The 22,460-nt window shown below is 45.2% G+C and overlaps 1 protein-coding gene across 2 annotated transcripts in view; it reads left to right on the top strand.

Annotated features, from left to right (window-relative positions):
* The window catches only part of hook2 (hook microtubule-tethering protein 2), a 102,263-nt gene that overhangs the window by 65,817 nt on the left and 13,986 nt on the right, over positions 1-22,460 (top strand). For both annotated transcript variants that reach the window (XM_072248466.1, XM_072248465.1), the window contains exons 15-16: positions 3,585-3,725; positions 12,782-12,869. In XM_072248466.1, the coding sequence (XP_072104567.1) occupies positions 3,585-3,725; positions 12,782-12,869 (229 nt within the window). The remainder of the gene's footprint in view (positions 1-3,584; positions 3,726-12,781; positions 12,870-22,460) is intronic.

Below are 22,460 nucleotides of genomic sequence, written 5' to 3'. Positions count from 1 at the left end.
AGTTGCTGGTGAACGCAGCAGGCCAGGCAGCATCTCTAGGAAGAGGTGCAGTCGACGTTCCTTCAGTTAGTCCTGACAAAAGGTCTCAGCCTGAAACGTCGACTGCACCTCTTCCTAGGGATGCTGCCTGGCCTGCTGAGTTCACCAGCAACTTTGTTGTGTGGTGCTTGAATTTCCAGCATCTGCAGAATTCCTGTTGCCTACAATCACCAAGATCCTTTTCCGTAGTGAATACTGAAGCAAAGTATTCATTAAGTATCTCTGCTATCTCCTCCGGTTCCATATACACTTTTCCACTGTCACACTTGATTGGTCTTATTCTCTCATGTCTTATCCTCTTCCTTTTCACATACTTATAGAATGCTTTCGGGTTTTCCTTAATCCTGCTCGCCAAAGCTTTCTCATGACCCCTTCTGGCTCTTCTAATTTTATTCTTAAGCTCCTTCCTGGTAGCCTTATAATCTTCTAGATCTCTATCATTACCTAGTTTTTGGAACCTTTCGTAAGCTTTTCTTCTTGACTAGATTTTCAACAGCCTTTGTACACCACGGTTCCTGTACCTTACCATCCTTTCCCATCTCAATGGAATCTACCTCTGCAGAACGCCATGCAAATATCCCCTGAACATTTGCTACATTTCTGCCATACATTTCCCTGAGAACATCTGTTCCCAATTTATGCTTCCAAGTTCCTACCTGATAGCTTCATATTTTCCCCTTACTCCAATTAAACAATTTCCTAACTTTTATGTTCCTATTCCTCCCCAATGCTATAGTAAAGGAGATAGAATTGTGATTATTATCTCCAAAATGCTCTCCCACTGAGAGACCTGACACCTGACCAGGTTCATTTCCCAATACCAGATCAAGTACAGCCACTCCTGTTAGAGGCTTGTCTACACATTGTGTCAGGAAACCTTCCTGATCATACCCCTTGCTCGAGGGAGATGCCAATCAATATTTGGGAAATTGAAATCGCCCACCACGACAACCCTATTGTTATTACATCTTTCCAGAATCTGTCTCCCTATCTGCTCCTCAATGCCCCTGTTAATATTGGGTGGTCTATAAAAAAACACCCAGTAGAGTTATTAACCCCTTCCTGTTTCTAACTACCACCCACAAAGACACTCAGTAGACAATCCCTCCATGACTTCCTCCTTTTCTGCAGCCGTGACGCCTATCTCTGATCAACAGTGCCATACCCCACCTCTTTTACCCCCCTCCCTGTCCTTTCTGAAACATCTAAAACCTGGCACTCTATAAGTAACCATTCCTGCCCCTGAGCCATCCAAGTCTCTGTAATGGCCACAAAATCATAGCTCCAAGTACTTGATCCACACTCTAAGCTCATCTGCTTTGTTCATGATGCTTCTTGCATTAAATGTAATGAATTAGTAATGATCTTTCAAGAATCACCAGATTATGGAGTGTTTCCAGAGAACTGGAAAATAGCAAAGGATGCAGAAGAAAGGAAATTATAGTCCAGTTAGGCTGACATCAGTGGTTGAGAAGGTATTGTCAATTATTAAGGTTGAGCTTTCAGGGTACTTGGAGGCAAATGAACAAGTAGGCCAAAGTCAGTGTAGTTTCCTTGAGGGAAAATCTAGCCTGACAAATTTGTTGGAATTCTTTTAAGGAACAGCAGGAAAGCTAAGCAAAATGGAAGTTGTTTACTTGGATATTCTGAAAGCCTTGGACAAGGTGCTGCACAAGTTACGAATCCACAGTATTACAGGAAAGAAAATTGGCTGACTGGCAGGAAGCAAGGATTGGGAATAAGTGGGGGGGGGGGTTCTATTCTGGTTCACTGACGATGCTAGTGATGTTCTGCAAAAGTGACAGATGGAATATAGTGTAGGGGAATATATGGTCATACACTTTGGTAGAAGAAATAAAGGTGTAGGCTATGTTCCAGACAGCGAGAAAATTCAAAAATCAGAGGTACATAGGGTCTTGGTAGTCCTTGCACAAGATTCCCTGCATGTTAACTTACAGCTTGAGTTGATGGTAAGGAAGGCAAATACAATGTTAGCATTCATTTCAAGAAGACTAGAATATAAAAGCCAAGGATGTGACACTAAGACTTTATAAGGGATTGGTCAGACCACACTTGGAATATTGTGAGCAGTTTTGGGCCCCTTATCTAAGAAGGGATGTGCTGGCACTGGAGGGGGTCCAGAGGAGGTTCACAAGAATGATTCCAGGAATGAATAGCTGAGGAGCAGTTAATGGCTGTGGGAGTTTAGGAGAATGGGGGAGGGGGTCTCATCGAAACCCATCCAGGAAAAGGTTAGATGGAGTGGATCTGGAGAGAACACTTGCAAAGTGAGTAAGTCTAGGACCAGGGGCACAGTCTCAGCATGGAGGGGCATCCATTTGGAACAAAGGTTAGAAGGGATTTCTTTAGCCAGAGTGTGGTGAATTTGTGAAATTCATTACCACGGATAACTGTGGAGGCCAAATCATTGAGTGTACTTAAGACACAAGTTGATTAGTTCTTGATTAGTCCAGGTGTCTAAAGTTATGGGAGAAATCAGGAGAGTGGGGTTAAGAAGGATCAGCCAGGATGGAATGGCGGAGCAGACCCGATGGGCCAATGGCCTAGTTCTTCTCCTGTATCTTATAACTGTCAATTTTATGTTTCACTAGAAGAACTGAATTGAATTGACTTTATTTCTTGCATCCTTCACATACATGAGGAGTAAAAATCTTTACGTTGCATCTCCGTCTAAGTGTGCAATTTATTGCAATTTATAGTAGTAGTAAATAGTACATACAACAGTAGAGTCAATATAGCATAGAAATACAACTGTGTCAGCGTGAATTAATCAGTCTGATGGCCTGGTGGAAAAAGCTGTCCTGGAGCCTGTCGATCCTGGCTTTAATGCTGCAGTACCATTTTCCAGATGGTAGCAGCTGGAACAGTTTGTGGTTGGGGTGACCTGGGTCCTCAGTGATCCAAAGTGCTGTATAAATTATTGAATGTTTCTACTGCAATAGTATAAACTGCTAGTTTCTAAAGGCACTGTTCACTGCGAGTCTGGTAGTCTTAGTGTCCTTTTTCTTCATCTCTGCCAAGGAAAAGGTTCCTCAGATTTGAAAGTTTTTTTTAAACTGTGAAGCCCTTCAGAATATTCAGAGTTTGCAGGAGCTTAAGCTGCCAGACTCTTCAATCCCAAAAAGAGCACTGTGATGTGTGGTCTGGTTCGGACTGCCTTGGCACCAATGTTCCCTCTATATTTTTTTTTACAGCTGTGCAGACCAACCATTGCTCTGAGCAGGAAATTTTTACGTGGTCTGAAAACTGACTATAATATGCATGCTATGAATGTGTAGAATGACAAATTGAAAAATCACCATACTTTTGATTTTATTAATTGAGTACAGTACAACAAAGAAAATCTGTCACACTTCATAATTTTTCTTGACTGTCTTTATTCCAGCTGCGCGGCAACAAAGGCTATGTGCACGATAGCTTTTTAGTTACTGCACCTGCACAGCTTAGAGGGACCAGTGCTTGACACCAATTTGTGCACTGTGATGTGTGGTCAGGTTCAGGCTGCCTGTCGGTATTTCTTTCAGGGAGAAGGTTATACGGCTGCAGCATGAGAACCAGATGCTGCGTGTACAGCAAGAGGAGACATACAAAGATCGATTAACAGAATTCCAGAGCGTACTGGATGATGCCAACAGACACACTCACAAACTGGAGAGTGAAAACAGGTTAGAGAGTTTCTTTCTGGCATTCGAAAGGAGAGGCTGCACAGAACTTGGAGACTGAGTAGTTTCCCTCATCACATGGTTCTGTAAACTCATTCCAAATGGATTGGGGGAAAAGTGAACATTATGACTGCAAGATTTTAACAAAGAATTTCTATTTATGGGATAGAATATGTAATGTAACATCGTATTTGTTCACACTCATATTAATATTTTATGAATATATTTTTGAATGAGTAAACTTCTCTGGGGCAATTCATTCATAAGAATCTCTTCATATTTTTACCTTTTGTAAAATCTATGCAATTTCAGTTTAATAACATCCTTCCTACGGTAGGATTGCCAAAACTGAACACAATGCTCCATGTGTAGCCTCACCAGTATCCTATACAACTGCTCCATGATCTACCACCTTTCCTGCCCAGTGGCCTGCCTGATGAATGCCAACAGTTAAGCACCTTGATCGCCTCATTGTCTACCTGGGACTCCACTTAAGTGCGTCATGTACTTGTACTCCAAGGTCTCTCTGGTCTAGACACTAGAATACTACAGCACAGTACAGGCCCTTCGGCCCTCGATGTTGTGTGGACCCATATATTCCTTTAAAAAAAATACTAAACCCACACTACCCCGTAACCCTCTATTTTTCTTTCATCCATGTGCCTGTCCAAGAGGCTCTTAAATACCCCTAATGTTTTAGCCTCCACCACCAGTCATTCCAGGCACCCACAACCCTCTGTGCAAAAAAACTTACCCCAATGTCTCCCCTAAACTTCTCTCCCTCAACTTTGTACATATGCCCTCTGGTGTTTGCTGTTCGTGACCTGGAAAACAGGTACTGGCTATCCACCCCATCTATGCCTCTCATAATCTTGTAGACCTCTATCAAGTCCCCTCTCATCCTTCTATGCTCCAAAGAGAAAAGTCCCAGCTCTGCTAACCTTGTTTTCCAATAAATCAAACACGAGGAATTCTGCAGATGTTGGAAATTCAAGCACACACATCAAAGTTGCTGGTGAACGCAGCAGGCCAGGCAGCATCTCTAGGAAGAGGTACAGTCGACGTTTCGGGCCAGGACTCTTCGTCAGGACTAACTGAAGGAAGAGCTAGTAAGGGATTTGAAAGTGGGAGGGGGAGGGGGAGATCCAAAATGATAAGAGAAGACAGGAGGGACAGGGATAGCCCTAGCTATGCCTGCCTTTTTGTTGGCTTTGTGGAACAATCTATGTTCCAAACTTATTCTAGTATCTGTCCCCCACTTTTCCTTCGCTACATCGACGACTGCATTGGCGCTGCTTCCTGCACGCATGCTGAGCTCGTTGACTTCATTAACTTTGCCTCCAACTTTCACGCTCAAGTTTACCTGGTCCATTTCTGACACCACGCTCCCCTTTCTAGATCTTTCTGTCTCTATCTCTGGAGACAGCTTATCTACTGATGTCTACTATAAGCCTACTGACTCTCACAGCTATCTGGGCTACTCCTCTTCACACCCGTCTCTTGCAAAAATGCCATCCCCTTCTCGCAATTCCTTTGTCTCAGCTGCATCTGCTCTCAGGATGAGGCTTTTCATTCCAGGACGAGGGAGATGTCTTCCTTTTTTAAAGAAAGGGACTTCCCTTCCTCCACCATCAACTCTGCTCTCAAACGCATCTCCCCCCATTTCATACACATCTGCTCTCACTCCATCCTCCCGCCATCCCACTAGGAATAGGGTTCCCCTGGTCCTCACCTACCACCCCACCAGCCTCCAGGTCCAACATATTATTCTCCGTAACTTCTGCCACCTCCAAAGGGAACCCACCACTAAGCACATCTTTCCCTCCCCCCCCCACACTGCTTTCCACAGGGATCGCTCCCTACGCGACTCCCATGTCCATTCGTCCCCCCCATCCCACCCCACTGATCTCCCTCCTGGCACTTATCCTTGTAAGCGGAACAAGTGCTACACATGCCCTTACACTTCCTCCCTTACCACCATTCAGGGCCCCAGTCAGTCCTTCCAGGTGAGGCGACACTTCACCTGTGAGTCGGCTGGGATGATATACTGCGTCCGGTGCTCCAGATGTGGCCTTCTATATATTGGCGAGACCCGACGCAGACTGGCAGATTGTTTTGCTGAACACCTACGCTCTGTCCGCCAGAGAAAGCAGGATCTCCCAGTGGCCACACATTTTAATTCCACATCCCATTCCCATTCTGATATGTCTATCCACGGCCTCCTCTACTGTAAAGATGAAGCCACACTCAGGTTGGAGGAACAACACCTTATATTCTGCAAACAACAGGAATTCTGCAGATGCTGGAAATTCAAGCAACACACATCAAAGTTGCTGGTGAACGCAGCAGGCCAGGCAGCATCTCTAGGAAGAGGTACAGTCGACGTTTCAGGCCGAGACCCTTCGTCAGGACTAACTGAAGGAAATGTTAGTAAGAGATTTGAAAGTGGGAGGGGGAGATCCAAAATGATAGGAGAAGACAGGAGGGGGAGGGATGGAGCCAAGAGCTGGACAGGTGATTGGCAAAGGGGATATGAGAGGAGGTCCGGGGGGGAAAGACAAGGGGGGGGGGGAAACCAGAGGATGGGCAAGGGGTATAGTCAGAGGGACAGAGAGAGAAAAAGGAGAGTGAGAGAAAGAATGCGTGTATAAAAATAAATAACGGATGGGGTACGAGGGGGAGGTGGGGCATTAGTGGAAGTTAGAGAAGTCGATGTTCATGCCATCAGGTTGGAGGCTACCCAGGCGGAATATAAGGTGTTGTTCCTCCAACCTGAGTGTGGCTTCATCTTTACAGTAGAGGAGGCTGTGGATAGACATGTCAGAATGGGAATGGGATGTGGAATTAAAATGTGTGGCCAGTGGGAGATCCTGCTTTCTCTGGCGGACAGAACGTAGGTGTTCAGCAAAGCGGTCTCCCAGTCTGCGTCGGGTCTCGCCAATATATAGAAGGCCACATCTGGAGCACCGGACACAGTATATCACCCCAGCCGACTCACAGGTGAAGTGTCGCCTCACCTGGAAGGACTGTCTGGGGCCCTGAATGGTGGCAAGGGAGGAAGTGTAAGGGCATGTGTAGCACTTGTTCTGCTTACAAGGATAAGTGCCAGGAGGGAGATCAGTGGGGAGGGATGGGGGGGACGAATGGACAAGGGAGTCGCGTAGGGAACGATCCCTGCGGAAAGCCGGGGGGGGGGGGGAGGGAAAAATGAGCTTAGTGGTGGGATCCCGTTGGAGGTGGCGAGAGTTATGGAGAATAATATGTTGGACCCGGAGGCTAGTGGGGTGGTAGGTGAGGACCAGGGGAACCCTATTCCTAGTGGGGTGGCGGGAGGATGGAGTGAGAGCAGATGTACGTGAAATGGGGGAGATGCATTTGAGAGCAGAGTTGATAGTGGAGGAAGGGAAGCCCCTTTCTTTAAAAAAGGAGGACATCTCCCTCGTCCTGGAATGAAAAGCCTCATCCTGAGAGCAGATGCAGCGGAGACAAAGGAATTGCGAGAAGGGGATGGCATTTTTGCAAGAGACAGGGTGTGAAGAGGAATAGTCCAGATAGCTGTGAGAGTCAGTAGGCTCATAGTAGACATCAGTAGATAAGCTGTCTCCAGAGATAGAGACAGAAAGATCTAGAAAGGGAGAGAGGTGTCAGAAATGGACCAGGTAAACTTGAGGGCAGGGTGAAAGTTGGAGGCAAAGTTAATAAAGTCAACGAGCTCAGCTTGCGTGCAGGAAGCAGAACCAGTGTAGTCGTCGATGTAGCGAAGGAAAAGTGGGGGATAGATACCAAAATAGGCACGGAACATAGATTGTTCCACAAAGCCAACAAAAAGGCAGGCATAGCTAGGACCCATACAGGTGCCCATAGCTACACCTTTAGTTTGGAGGAAGTGGGAGGAGCCAAAGGAGAAATTATTAAGAGTAAGGATTAATTCCGCTAGACGGAACAGAGTGGTGGAGAGGGGAACTGATTAGCTCTGGAATCCAAAAAGAAGCGGAGAGCTTTGAGACCTTTCTGATGGGGGATGGAAGTATATAGGGACTGGACATCCATGGTGAAAATAAAGCGGTGGGGACCAGGGAACTTAAAATCATCAAAAAGTTTAAGAGCGTGAGAAGTGTCACGAACATAGGTAGGAAGGGATTGAACAAGGGGGGATAAAACCGTGTCGAGGTATGCAGAAACGAGTTCGGTGGGGCAGGAGCAAGCTGAGGCAATAGGTCTGCCAGGACAGGCAGGTTTGTGGATCTTGGGTAGGAGGTAGAAACGGGAAGTCCAGGGTGTGGGAACTATAAGGTTGGTAGCAGTGGATGGGAGATCCCCTGAGCGGATAAAGTCGGTGATGGTGTGGGAGACAATGGCCTGGTGATCCTTAGTGGGGTCACGATCGAGGGGTAAATAAGAGGTATCCACGAGTTGTCGCTGTGCCTCGGCAAGGTAGAGGTCAGTACGCCAGACTACAACAGCACCCGCCTTATCGGCGGGTTTAATAATAAGGTTAGGATTAGTGCGGAGGGAGTGAAGAGCAGAGCGTTCCGAAGGAGTGAGGTTGGAATGGGAACAAGGTGCATGAAGTCGAGAGGTTGATGTCCCGTCGGCAGTTAGCGATAAAGAGATCCAAAGCAGGCAGAAGACCAGAGCGGGGTGTCCATGAAGAAGAGGAGGGTTGAAGATGGGAGAAGGGGTCATCGGTGGGGGTAGAAGAGTCCTTGCCGAAGAAGTAGACTCAAAGACGGAGACGGCGGAAGAAGAGTTCCGCATCGTGGAGAACACGGAACTCGCTGAGGTGTGGGCGAAGGGGGACAAAGGTGAGGCCCTTACTGAGTGCTCTACCTCAGACAGTTGAAGGTCGGAGGGGATGGTAAAGACCCGGCACGGATGAGAGCTGGGATCAGAGGAGGTGGGGGGGAGGCTGGGGGTGTCAATGGAGAGGGGAGGGTTGGGGGTGAGAGGAAGATGGAGCCTCTGAGGGCCCAGGAGTTGACGGTGGGATCTGAGGGAGACGGAGTTGCAGAGTGGTGGTGGGGGAAGGGGAGACAGGAGTCACAATAGCAGCACATAAAGACCCGGCCTGGAGTTCAAGGCTGGAGTCGCAGTTGGTGGTTGTGCAATCGCTGTGAAGGTGTCCATGGTCGTTGCTGAAGTCCGGGTTTTGAATATGCCCTGAGGTGTTGGAGCCGGCAAGATCAATGGCAGGAGCCGCAATCTGAAGTTCATGCCTGCTAGTTTCATGGCCAGCAGGCTCTGGAGTCCGTAGATGTAGGATCTTGCGATCTTTGCCTAACATGACAAGGTCAAAAAAACGGCGATTGCAGGCGTGAATCCAACGGAGGATGAAATAACGGGCAGGACCATTACATACGGTGAAGAAAGTGTCCCGAAGGTGTGGAAGGGTCTGGGATAGGGACACCAAATACCTCCTCATGGCGGAGAGGGTCGCCTTCAGAACTTGACGGGAGAAGCGGCGAGAGGCAGAGGCAATAAAATGTGAGTACTTGGGATCCTCAGAAGGTCCAAATTGAGAGGCTCGGAAACGAATCCTAAAGCCAACCGGAGTAAGTTGGCGACGGAGGCACGTTCCAAGAAAGGATATATGGCTGTGATAGCAAGTCTGAGTCAAAATGTGGTCGAAAAGTTGAAGAGCCGAAGAAATTACAGATGGGGAGCAGTGAGAGATGGTTTCACTGAACTCCCGTCGAAGAGAGGATCTAAACTTCTTCGGTGTAGGCATCACTGGAAGATGCTTCGCAGTAGTGAATTTTAAAAACGCAAACAACAGGAATTCTACAGATGCTGGAAATTCAAGCAACACACATCAAAGTTGCTGGTGAACGCAGCAGGCCAGGCAGCATCTCTAGGAAGAGGTACAGTCGACGTTTCAGGCTGAGACCCTTCGTCAGGACTAACTGAAGGAAGAGTTAGTAAGAGATTTGAAAGTGGGAGGGGGAGGGGGAGATCCAAACTGATAGGAGGGGGAGGGATGGGGCCAAGAGCTGGACAGGTGATTGGCAAAGGGGATATGAGAGGATCATGGGACAGGAGGTCCGGGAAGAAAGACGGCGGGGGTGGGGGGGACCCAGAGGATGGGCAAGGGGTATAGTCAGAGGGAGAAAAAGGAGAGAGAGAGAAAGAATGCGTGTATAAAAATAAATAACGGATGGGGTACGAGGAGGAGGTGGGGCATTAGCGGAAGTTAGAGAAGTCGATGTTCATGCCATCAGGTTGGAGGCTACCCAGACGGAATATAAGGTGTTGTTCCTCCAACCTGAGTGTGGCTTCATCTTTACAGTAGAGGAGACCATGGATAGACATGTCAGAATGGGAATGGGATGTGGAATTAAAATGTGTGGCCAGTGGGAGATCCTGCTTTCTCTGGCGGACAGAGCATAGGTGTTCAGCAAAGCAGTCTCCCAGTCTGCGTCGGGTCTCGCCAATATATAGAAGGCCACATCGGGAGCACCAGACGCAGTATATCACCCCAGCCGACTCACAGGTGAAGTGTCGCCTCACCTGGAAGGACCGTCTGGGGCACTGAATGGTGGTAAGGGAGGAATTGTAAGGGCATGTGTAGCACTTGTTCCGTTTACAAGGATAAGTGCCAGGAGGGAGATCAGTGGGGTGGGATGGGGGGGACGAATGGACAAGGGGGGCACGTAGGGAGCGATCCCTGCGGAAAGCAGAGTTGGGGGGGGGGAGGGAAATATGTGCTTAGTGGTGGGATCCCGTTGGAGGTGGCGAGAGTTACGGAAAATAATATGTTGGACCCGGAGGCTGGTGGGGTGGTAGGTGAGGACCAGGGGAACCCCATTCCTAGTGGGGTGGCAGGAAGATGGAGTGACAGCAGATGTATGTGAAATGGGGGAGGTGCGTTTGAGAGCAGAGTTGATAGTGGAGGAAGGGAAGCCCCTTTCTTTAAAAAAGGACATCTCCCTCGTCCTGGAATGAAAAGCCTCATCCTGAAAGCAAAATCCTGGTAAATGTCCTCTGCACCCTCTCCATAGCTTCCACATTCTTCCTATAATGAGGTGACAAGAACTGAACACAATACTCTCAGTGTGGTCTCACCAGGGATTTGTAGAGTTGCAACATGACCTCTCTACTCTTGAACTCAATCCCCCTATTAATGAAGCCTTAGCATCCCATAGGCCTTCTTAACTATCCTATCAACCTGTGCAGCGACCTTGAGGGATGTATGGATTTGAACCCCAGGGTCCCTCTGTTCATCCATACTCTTAAGTAACCAACCATTAACCCTGTACTCAGCCTTCTGGTTTGTCCTTCCAAAATGCATCACCACACACTTATCTGGATTGAACTCCATCTGCCACTTTGCTGCCTAACTCTGCATCCTGTCTATATCCTCTTGTAACCTTCGACAACCTACAGCTCCATCCACAACTCCTCCAATCTTCATGTCATCCGCAAACTTACTCACCCATCTTTCCGCCTCTTCATCCAGGTCATTTATAAAAATCACAAAGAGCAGGAGTCCCAGGACAGATCCTTGCAGCACTCCACTAGTCACCAACCTCTAGGCAGAATACTTTCCTTCCACTACTATCCTCTGCTTTCTTCCTGTAAGTCAATTTTTTATCCAAATAGCCAAGATTCCACTGATCCCATGCCCCATGACTTTCTGGATGAGTCTCTCGTGGGGGACCTTGTCAAATGCCTTGCTAAAATTCATGTAGACCACATCTACCACCCTACCCTCATCAATTTCTTTTGTTACTTCTTCAAAAAACTCAATTAGGCTCATGAGGCATGACCATCCCTTCACAAAGCCATGTTGACTATCCTTGAGTAGACTGTACTTCTCCAAATGCTCGTAGACCCTACCCTTAAGAATCCTTTCCAATAGTTTGCAGACCACCAACGTAACACTCACCGGTCTATAGTTCCCAGGAATCTCCCTATTACCTTTTTTAAACAAGGGAACTATGTTTGCCATTCTCCAATCCTCCGGCACCTCCCCTGTAGCCAAAGAGGATTCAAAGATCATAGCTAATGCTTCAGCGATCTCTTCTTTCACTTCCCACAGCAACCTGGGGTATATCACGTCTGGCCCTGGGGACTTATCAATTTTGATATTTTTAAGAAGATCCAACACTCCTTCCTTAATCTCCACGTTGTCCAGCACACAGGCCTGTTCTATTTCGACCTCAACCTGATCAAGGTCCTTTTCACTTGTGAATACTGAAGCGAAGTATTCATTTAGGACCTCCTCCGCCTCCAGGCACATGTTGCCTTCTTTGTCCTTTAGCGGCCCCACCTTCATTCTTGTCATCCTTCTGTTCTTCACATATGCATAGAACGCCCTGGGGTTCTCCTTAATCCTACACGCCAAGGCCTTCTCATGCCCTCTTTGAGCTCTCTTAAGTCCTTTCTTAAGCTCCTTCCTGGCTACCCTATATTTCTCATGTGCCCCTCCTGCTTCCTGCTTCTTATATCTTACATATGCTTCCTTCTTCCTCTTGACGAGTTGCCTCACATGTTTCGTCAACCACGGTTCCCTTTTCCTACCATTTTTTCCTTGTCTCAGTGGGACAAACCTATCCTGAACCCAACACAAGCGGTCCCTAAACTTCAGCCACATTACTTCTGTGCTTTCACCCTTGAACATCTGTTTCCAATTTACTCTTGCTATTTCCTGCTTCATCCCTTCGTAGTTAGCCCTTCCCCAGTTAAGCACTTCCATATTTTGTCTGTTTTTATCCTTTTCCATAGCTATGTCTACAACATTCCTCTCAGCCCAGCCATTCACTGTCAAATTCCATCCTGAATTTGACTTTCCAAAACATCTTCCAGTTTAATTAAACTCTTTTTGCTATCCCTCAGCGCACTTACTGCTCAAGATCCCCCTGTATTTTTTGAAAACCCCTTTCACCTACCTATTTTAGTGTCATCTGTAAGTTTAATGGATTGAACATGGAGCAATCTGTGGCAGATACGACCAAGTAATTTTGTTTTCCCTCATGAATCAGGAGATAAATCCAGCGAACATTTTAAATGTTTGAATGTTAGAGAATGTATTTTAACCCTTTGTGACCAATGTGTTCCAGGCTGAACCAACAGCAAATCACTGAGTTACGGTCCCAGGTAGAACAGCTCCAGAGGGCTCTACAGGAACAGGGCAGCAAAGCTGAAGATGTGAGTACATGTCCCTGGTCAGTGTCTAATGTGGTTAGTTGGGAAACAAGTCGGATCAGTATGGACTCAATGGCAGAAGTGAAAGAATCAGAATCAGGTTTATTATCACTGATGTATTTTGTGAAATTTGTTGTTTTGTGGCAGCAGTACAGTGCAATACATTAAAAATTACTATAAATTACAATAAGAAATGTATTAAAAGATAGATAGCAAAATTATACCAAATAGTGAGGTAGTATTCAGGGGTTCAAGGACCATTTAGAAATCTAATGGCGGACGGGAAGAAGCAGTTCCTAAAATGTTGAACCATTTTTGGCTCCTGTGCTTTGATGGTTGTAACAAGAAGAGGTCATGATGGATATTGCCTTCTTGCATATCCTCTGCGTGAAACTTGAAGTATCAAAGTCTTCCTCCTTTCGCTTGTCAGTTTGTCTGTCTGTTTTGCTCCTTCCACTGATCCGCTCCCAGAACATTTGTCGGTCCCCTGTCTAAAGTGGCATTCAGCCTAATATATTCCCAGGAGTGGAAAATGGATCTGATTTTAAACGCAGCACTGATACTGAAGCAGTCAGATTTTTCTGCTGGTAACTGTGGCCAAGGTGCTGTTGTTGAAGTAATTTATTGGTGACAAGTATAGATAGGCAAAGTGCCACATTTCCCCAGCCCTGCTGGGGAACAACTCATGCCCTTGATCACATATTACCAAAAGAAAATTTCTGCAGATGCAGCAGGGTAATCTGTGTGTAAAAGTAGAAACAGGTTGCTCCAATTATGTAGTTCTGTAGTGAGACTGCACATGGATTATTATGTACAGCAGCCCTGTCCCTGCAAACAGAGGGGTATACCTGTAAAAAGGCTCCAGCCATGGTTCACAGATTGATCATTGCAGTTTGGGAACAGAGATGCTGCGAGAGTTTTTAAAAACAACGTAAGCCTGGTGGTGTTCAGTCCAGTGTCAGAGTGTGGAGGTGACTTGTGCAGTTTGGGAATGGAGATGCTGCGAGAGTTTTTACAAACAACATAAGCCTGGTAGCGTTCAGTCGAATGTCAGAGCGTGGAGGTGACTTGTGCAAAAGCAGGCAGCTAGTTGTTGGATACTTGGTGACCATTTTCTGCTGTCTAATTCCTGCTTTGTGGCGGGTCCTTGTGGAGATATTTGCTTCATTAGCCACTGGTGAAGTTCCCGAAGACTGGAATGTAGCTAAAGTTCTGTTGTTTAGGAAGGGTAGCAAGGGTAAGCCAGAAAGCTACAGATTGGTCAGCCTGACATCAGTGATGGGTAAATTACTGGAGGGAATTCTGAGGTACAGAATCAGCCAACATTTGGATAAGCAGAGTCTGATTAGGAGGAGTCATCATGGCATTGTGCCTGACAAACCTTTTAGCAGTTTTTTAAGCAAGTAATCTAAAAGGTAGATAATATTAAGGCAGTGGCTGTTGTCTATTTGGCCTTTAACAAGGTCCCACATGACAGGCTGGTCTGCAAGATTAGCTCCCATGCAATCCCGGGAGAAGGAGTTAGGTGGATTCAAAATTGGCTTAGTGGTGGGAAGCTGAGGATGGTGGTTGAAGGGTGTTCCTTGGAATGGAGACCCCTGACTGGCGGTGTGCTGCAGGAGTTGGTGTTAGAACCTTTGTTTTTTGGTTATTCATGAATGATTTGCACAAGACATGATCGATAAGTTTGCAGATGACACGGAATTAGGAGGCAGTAGTAAGATTATCATGGATGACAGGGAGATCGTCATTAGTTAAGGAAGTGGGCTGAAAAGTGGCGAATGGATTTCAATACCGATAACTGGGAGGTCATGCATTTTGGAAGGCCAAACCAGCTTAGGACTTGCATTATGAATGGAACTGAGGAACCTCAGAGTACAATTGCATGGTTTGTTGAAAACAGCATCACAGGTAGACAGTGTGGTGAAAGGGGGTTTAGTCAGGGTACTGACTATAGGAGTTGGGACATTATGTTGTAGTTGTCATTATGGGAGCTGGAACCAGTGTGGGAACCATAGAGAAAGGAAGCATGGCAGCGTAGCTGTTAGCATAAAACTATTACGGAACCAACAATTACCCCACTGTCTGTAAGGAATTTGTGCATTCTTCCTGTGACCACATGGGTTTCCTCCCACATTCCAAAGACTGTGAGTTAATTGGTCGCAATGGGTGTAACTAGATGACACAGGCTCATTGGGCCAGGTTGTGCTGTATTTCTAAATTTAAAAAAGAAAAATTTGTGTCATGGGAAGAGCAGTGTGCACAAACATTAGATCTCACTACCAAATACAGCAGAAAAAAATGATGACATAAAATTAAAGCCTATCTAAATGCACACAGCATTCATAAGATAGACAAGTTGACAGCACAAATAGGTCTGATAACCAATTCACTGGCGGGTTGTGATGTAACCAAGGGTACGACTGACTCTTCAGAAAACTTGACATTGCAGATAGGCAGAAAGGAAAAAGATGAGTGAGCTCTATTCAAAAGATCAAAGTTCAAAGTAGCTTATTATCAAAGTGTGTAATAGTATCAATGAAAAGCCTCACCTCATGAGTGGACAACCAGTATTTAAAAGACAACAAGCTCTGCAAATGTAAAAAGGAAGAAGAAATACTAATAATGAGAAATAGTAGAAGATGAGATGAGGAGTCCTTTAAAGTGAGTCCATAGATTGTGGGAATATTTCAGTGACGGAGTGAGTAAAGTTGAGTGAAGTTATCCACTTTTGGATATGCCCTAAAGGATAAGATCACTGATGGAATATGGAATGATATTGGTTCGGAGCGTCAAGGTGTAGAATAGTTCAGCTGGCGATAATGTCACCGGTGAGAATGGCCTGTTAAGAAATAACAAGGAATTGAAAGAATGCAAAAACAAGGAAATCTACAGATGCTGGAAATTCAAGCGACACACACAAAATGCTGGTGGAACGCAGCAGGGCAGACAGCCTCCATAGGAAGAAGCACAGTCGAAGTTTCGGGCCGAGGCCCTTCGTCAGGACTAACTGAAAGAAGAGATAGTAAGAGATTTGAAAGGGGGAGGGGGAGATCCGAAATGATAGGAGAAGACAGGAGGGGGAGGGATGGAGCCAAGAGCTGGAATGTTGATTGGCAAAAGGGATACAAGGCTAGAGAAAGGAGAGGATCATGGGACAGGAGACCTAGGGAGAAAGAAAGGGGGAGGAGCACCAGAGGAAGATGGAGACCAGGCAAGGAGTTATTGTGAAAGGGACAGAGAGAGAGGAAAAAAAAATGGAGCAAGTAATAAAGAAAGGGAGGGAGGGACGGCGAGGGGCATTAACGGAAGTTAGAGAGTCGATGTTCATGCCATCGGGTTGGAGGCTACCCAGACGGAATATAAGGTGTTGTTCCTCCAACCTGAGTGTGGCTTCATCTTGACAGTAGAGGAGGCCATGGATAGACATGTCAGAATGGGATGTGGAATTAAAAATGTGTGGCCACTGGGAGATCCTGCTTTCTCTAGCGGACAGAGCGTAGATGTTCAGCGAAATGGTCTCCCAGTCTGTGTCGAGTCTCACCAATATATAGAAGGCTGCACAGGGAGCATCGGACGCAGTATATCACACCAGCCAGCTCACAGGTGAATTGTTGCCTCGCCTGGAAGGACTGTCTGGGGCCCTGAATGGTGGTGAGGGAGGAAGTGTAAGGGCATGTGTAGCACTTTTTCTGCTTACAAGGATAAGTGCCAGGAGGGAGATCAGTGGGAAGGGATGGGGGGGGGGGAACGAATGGACAAGGGAGTCACGTACAGATCCCTACAGAAAGCGAGGGGGAGGGAAGATGTGTTTAGTGGTGGGATCCCGTTGGAGGTGGCGGAAGTTACGGAGAATAATATGTTAGACCCAGAGGCTGGTGGGGTGGTAGGTGAGGACCAGGGGAACCCTTTCCCTAGTGGGGTGGCGGGAGGATGGGCTGAGAGCAGGTGTGCATGAAATGGGGGAGATGCATTTGAGAGCAGAGTTGATGGTGGAGGAAGGGAAGCCCCTTTCTTTTTAAAAAAAAAAAACAAGACATCTCCTTTGTCCTGGAATGAAAGGCCTCATCCTGAGAGCAGATGCGGCGGAGATGGAGGAATTGCGAGAAGGGGATGGCGTTTTTGCAAGGGACAGGGTTGGAAGAAGAATAGTCCAGATAGCTGTGAGAGTCTGTAGGGTTATAGTAGACATCAGTAGATAAGCTGTCTCCAGAGACAGAGACAGAAAGATCAAGAAAGGCGGCGGAAGCGTCAGAAATGGACCAGGTAAATTTGAGGGCAGGGTGAAAGTTGGAGGTAAAGTTAATAAAATCAACAAGCTCACCATGCGTGCAGGAAGCAGTGCCAATGCAGTCTTCGATGTAGCGAAGGAAAGCTGGGGGACAGGTACCAGTACAGGCTTGGAACATGGACTGTTCCACAAAGCCAACAAAAAGGCAGGCATAGCTGGGACCCATGCGGGTGCCCATGGCTACACCTTTAGTTTGGAGGAAGTGGGAGGAGCCAAAGGAGGAATTATTAAGAGTAAAGACTCATTCCGCTAGACGGAGGAGAATGGTGGTAGAGGGGAACTGGTTAGGTCTGGAATCCAAAAAGAAGTGGAGAGCTTTGAGATCGGGACTGGACATCCATTGTGAAAATAAGGCGGTGGGGGCCAGGGAACCTAAAATCATTGAAAAAATCCAGAGCGTGAGAAGTGTCACGAACATAGGTGGGAAGGGATTGAACAAGGGGGATAAAACAGTGTCAAGGTATGCAGAAATGAGTTCAGTGGGGCAGGAGCAACCCCAGGAGATAATGGGTCTACCTGGACAGGCAGGTTTGTGGATCTTGGATAGGAGGTAGAAACAGGAAGTGCGGGGTGTGGGAACTTTGAGGTTGGTGGCAGTGGATGGGAGACTTCTATAATTCTGGATGAATTTAGAATCAGTTTGGAAAACAAGCTGGCAAGGGTAGTCTTTAAGATCAGGTCTGTAGAGTATTTAGATAGCCACCCCTAGTTCTGGTCCATGTTCACTTTATTAACAACACCACGGTGACCTGTATCAGTTTGGGAAACAAGCTGACAAGGGTAGCCTTTTGAGGTCAGGTCTGTAGAGTATTCAGATAGCCACCCCTGGTTCTGGTCCATGTTCACTTTATTAACAACAGAATCGCAGTGACCTGGTTAGAGGAGAGATGAATTGTGTGACTCACACTGAACAGTCTGTTCTACAGCAAAGAGAGGAGAGAGTTTATTTAAAGAGCAGGAAATCAAATTTATTATCCAAGTGATTTTTTTTTGTTGCAGTAGAAGAAATTACTGCAACTCCTCACAAAAGTGGAGAATATGAAATGATAGGAGGATATGTCAATAAGTTGTGCGCTATATCAACGTCAGTGACGTGATTAGAGCATTTACCCATTCCCCATTGTGTTGTCTTGACAATAGCCCTGTCACTACATGCAGCTTTTGAAGAAAGATTGGGTAAAATGAATAGAATCTGAATTACTTATGCAATCAGTTATAGAGAGAATTTGAAAATACAGATCTACATATAGCTTTTATGCTGATTAATTTAGCACTGGGAAGCAGTGTAGTACTTTGAAAGCTGCATCTTTGTAAATGAGGGAAGGTTAAACGTGAAATGTGACTGACTCGGGTGGATTAAATTTGGTTGATAAATGTCTAATGTGTTTCTTTCTCTTCCCTTTTGTGTGTTCTCACCTCCAATAGGCCATTGTAAGTATATCAGCAGTTGGATGTTCACCCAGAATGAGCATACAGAGAAAAGTTGCACAGGTGTTGGCCAGGGCACCACTTAAAATTGCTATGTATTTTCACTTGCTGCTTTGAAGTCACATTTAATTTCTCCTTTGCATATTCAAAAAAATCACATGAACCTGCTTCTCTTTGGTTTGGGGGCCTTTCAACCCTTTGGAGTGTTGTTTCCTCTACAGAAGGACACAGACCTAATTATCTGGGTGCTGTAGATGATCTTAGAACACCATTAAACTTTCTCAGAGAGGCATTGGTATAGGAGTTTAGTTATAAATTGCTTATCTTGGTATACATCTTTCCTACTGTTAGTGTAGCTCTTTCCTGCGATCTTAAAACCAAAAAATTTTCCAATTAAACATGAACCAACCATCATCTTGTTTAACAATAAACAGTTAATGGGTGTAGGCTTTGAATTTTTGGAGAATAGTTTTGGAAGGACAAACCTGGCACTTTCCAAAGGGTTGAAGCCCACAATTCCATTCACTCCTGGTTAATAGACCAGTGAGATGGTCACCAACCTTTCACTAGGCCTCTTGAGATCTTGTTCAGGTATGTGGAATACCTGACTGGACATAACTGTAAAGAGAATGGAGCAGAGCTATTTGATCAGATCACTCAGAACAGTGAGTTCTCTGATCTGCTTGGCAGAACAAGCTTTAGAAATGAGGAAGTCATTTGGGACTCCAAAAAATGTATACCTAGGTAAACACAACTAGAGAAGTGTTATGAGGCCCATGTGACAATTGAGTTGACTATTCAAGTATACTATAGAGTGGGCAGAATAAAGCGATTAAGCAGGAATTGTCTGGAGCTAGGAACAAGGTGACAATATTCCTCCTTGCCTTTGAAGATCATTCAAATTGTCACCCACTTGCATATACATTGCACCTTTCTGAACATCAGAATGCCCCAAGATACTTTATAGCCATTTGAGCACTCGTAAATTTCCATCATATTCTAAAGCATTAAGGCATTTTACATTGCAGTCATTTAAACCAATACCACACTGTTCTGGCCCTTCTGAACCTGTTGGTAATTAAAGAGCCAACTACAGTACAGACTCTTAGATATAGTATTGTGTAATAAGAAATGATTAATAATATTGTAGCTGAGGGGCTTTTAGGAAAGAGTATTCATTTTTTAATTATTTAATTGTACAGAATTTATATGAAGGTTGAAAGTAAATTAATGTAACCAAAATCAGCATCTCAAGAAGAATTAATACATAATGTACAACAAGCATTGGTTGTCTTCTTCCATTAGATTAGATTAGATTGAGGACACGCAGTCCTCTTTTATTGTCATTTAGTAATGCATGCATTAAGAAATGATACAGTGTTTCTCCAGAATGATATCACAGAAACACAAGACAAACCGACAAAAAACTGACAAAAACCACATAATTATAACATATAGTTACAACCGTGCAAAGCAATACCGTAATTTGATAAGAACAGACCATGGGCATGGTAAAAAAACTCAAAATCTCTCGAAAGTCCCATCATCTCACGCAGATGGTGAACCTCCAGCACCGCAAACTTGCCGATGCAGCATCCTGGAAGCACCCGACCACAGTCTGACTCCGAGTCCGCCCGAAAACTCCAAGCCTCTGACCAGCTCTCCGACACCGAGCACCGAGCACCATCTCTGCTGAGCGCTTCGACCCCGGCCTTGGCAACAGGCAAAGCTGAGGATTTGGGGCCTTCCCCTCCGGAGATTCTCGATCGCACAGTAGCAGCGACAGCGAAGCAGGCATTTCGGAAGTTTCTCCAGGTGTTCCTCAGTGCTTCTCACTTCCGTCTCCATCAAATCAGGATTGTGCACAGCATCCTAGTTAACACATACGATATCATAAATTTGCAAAAGGTTTCCACAGACTCGAAAGTAGCAAATATAATCCCACTGTTTCAGAAAAGAGGGAGAGAGAAAACCAGAGACTGTACAAGTTAGAATCATAGAGCACTACAGAAATAGTCCCTTTGGCTAATCTAGTGCATGTGAACTAGTCCCATTTACCTACACCTGAACCATAGCCCTCCTGTCCGTGTACTTATCTAATTCTCTCTTGGATGTTGCAATCAAACCTAAAATCCCCACTTCCACTGGCTGTTCATTCCACATTCTCACCACCCTCTGAGTGAAGAAGTTCCCACTCAAGTTGCCCTTAAATATTATACCTTTCATTCTAAACCTATGACCTTTAGTTATAGTCTCATCTCACTTCAGTGGAAAAAGCCTGCTTGCATTTACCCCATCAATACCGCTCATAATTTTATATACCTCTATCAAATCTCCTCTCACCCTCCTATGCTCCAGGGAATAGAGTCCTAGCCAATTCAACCTTTCTCTATAATTCAGATCCTCAAGTCCCAACAATACATTTAAATTTTATCTGCACTCTTTCAATCTTGTAGCTAGGGGACCTGAACTGCACACAATATTCCAAATTTGACTTCACCAATGTACTCAATAGTCTGATTTATGAAAGTTGGTCAGTATTAAGGAAAATACTGGAATCGTAGAGGTAGCAGAGTCTATAAACAATAGAATTGAGCCAAATTATTGTGGACTTGTGAAGAACAAATTATCTTTGATAAATCTGATGAAGATTTATAAAGCTGCAACTAGCAGAAGTGATGAGGGGCAGCTGATAAGTGGATTCAGACTTTCAGAAGTTCCATGGATAAAATAATCCATGAATGCAATGTTTAGAGTATGAGGTGATGTGTTGAGGTGCATCGGTTAATAAACAGGAGACAGTGCAGGATTTTTACAATGCAGCAATAGGTGGCTCACTTTCCTAATGAGAGGCTGATACAAGTAGGATACCCAAGGCATTGGTGCTGCTCACAATCTGTATCCATGAACTGAATGAGGGATCCAAGTATGGGATGATTCAAAGATGTATGGCAAGTTGTGAGGAAGATGCAGAGCGGCAGGGCAGGGGAGGTGGGGAATAAAGATAGTAGGGCTTTGGGCAAGGAATAGCAAGTGGAATCTAAGATGGGAAAAATTCAAACCATCCACTCTCATAGGGGAAAAATGGGAAAGAAGGGTATTTTGCAAATGATAGGATTGAAAGGGTGGCTGATGGCTCCTTGTGTCTCTGTATTTTAATCACCTAATGTTAACCAGTGCATTTTGGCAAGTACTTATGTTGGCCTTTATTTGAAGAGGAACCAAGTATGAGAGATAAGCCTTTTCCTGAGATCATACACAGGATATCATAAGTGAAACTTAATATCCTCTTCTTCACCAAAAGTCTCCCATGACTGGTATTCAATCTGTCTGCAAGAGAATCAAAACCAAGGTGAAGAACCAAACCTTACAGTGCTGATATCCTGTAGTGTTTGGGGGTGTGGCTGAAGGAAAGAACCAACTATTTTGGCTAAGTTTCGGCTTTAGAGGATTGTAATTGAAGAATTGATGGAAGAAAAGTGATATAGTGAATGCCAAGGAAGTTTGATTTTTAAGATAATAGAGAATTGAGGATTTGATCAGAAGATAACATTTCTTTCTATTCCTTGTTGAGTTATGTCCATGACAAAAAAAAAAGATGGAACTGGCACAAACTGGCAATGGATTGGGTCCTGATTCGGATACAAATCTGTTTGAATGGGCACAGATCTCAATGGCCAAGTGAAGGGCTTAAGATTTGGGCAGGGATTCCTTTCAGATCATCAACTGTTCACCTTTGCTGTTTATGGATCCCCTGGAATATGCTGCTTTATCTCAATGTGATTAACTTTGTAATCGTGCAGTAATTCAATGGAACTTTGATTAACAGAGCAGTTGTATTTTCTTGTAGCCTTTACTCAGCCTTATCTTCCTGC

Source organism: Mobula birostris, chromosome 32 (genome assembly GCF_030028105.1).
Source record: "Mobula birostris isolate sMobBir1 chromosome 32, sMobBir1.hap1, whole genome shotgun sequence".
Classification (NCBI taxonomy): domain Eukaryota; kingdom Metazoa; phylum Chordata; class Chondrichthyes; order Myliobatiformes; family Myliobatidae; genus Mobula; species Mobula birostris.
Note: the sequence above shows the minus strand (reverse complement) of the source record. Positions and strands in the feature narration are given on the sequence as shown.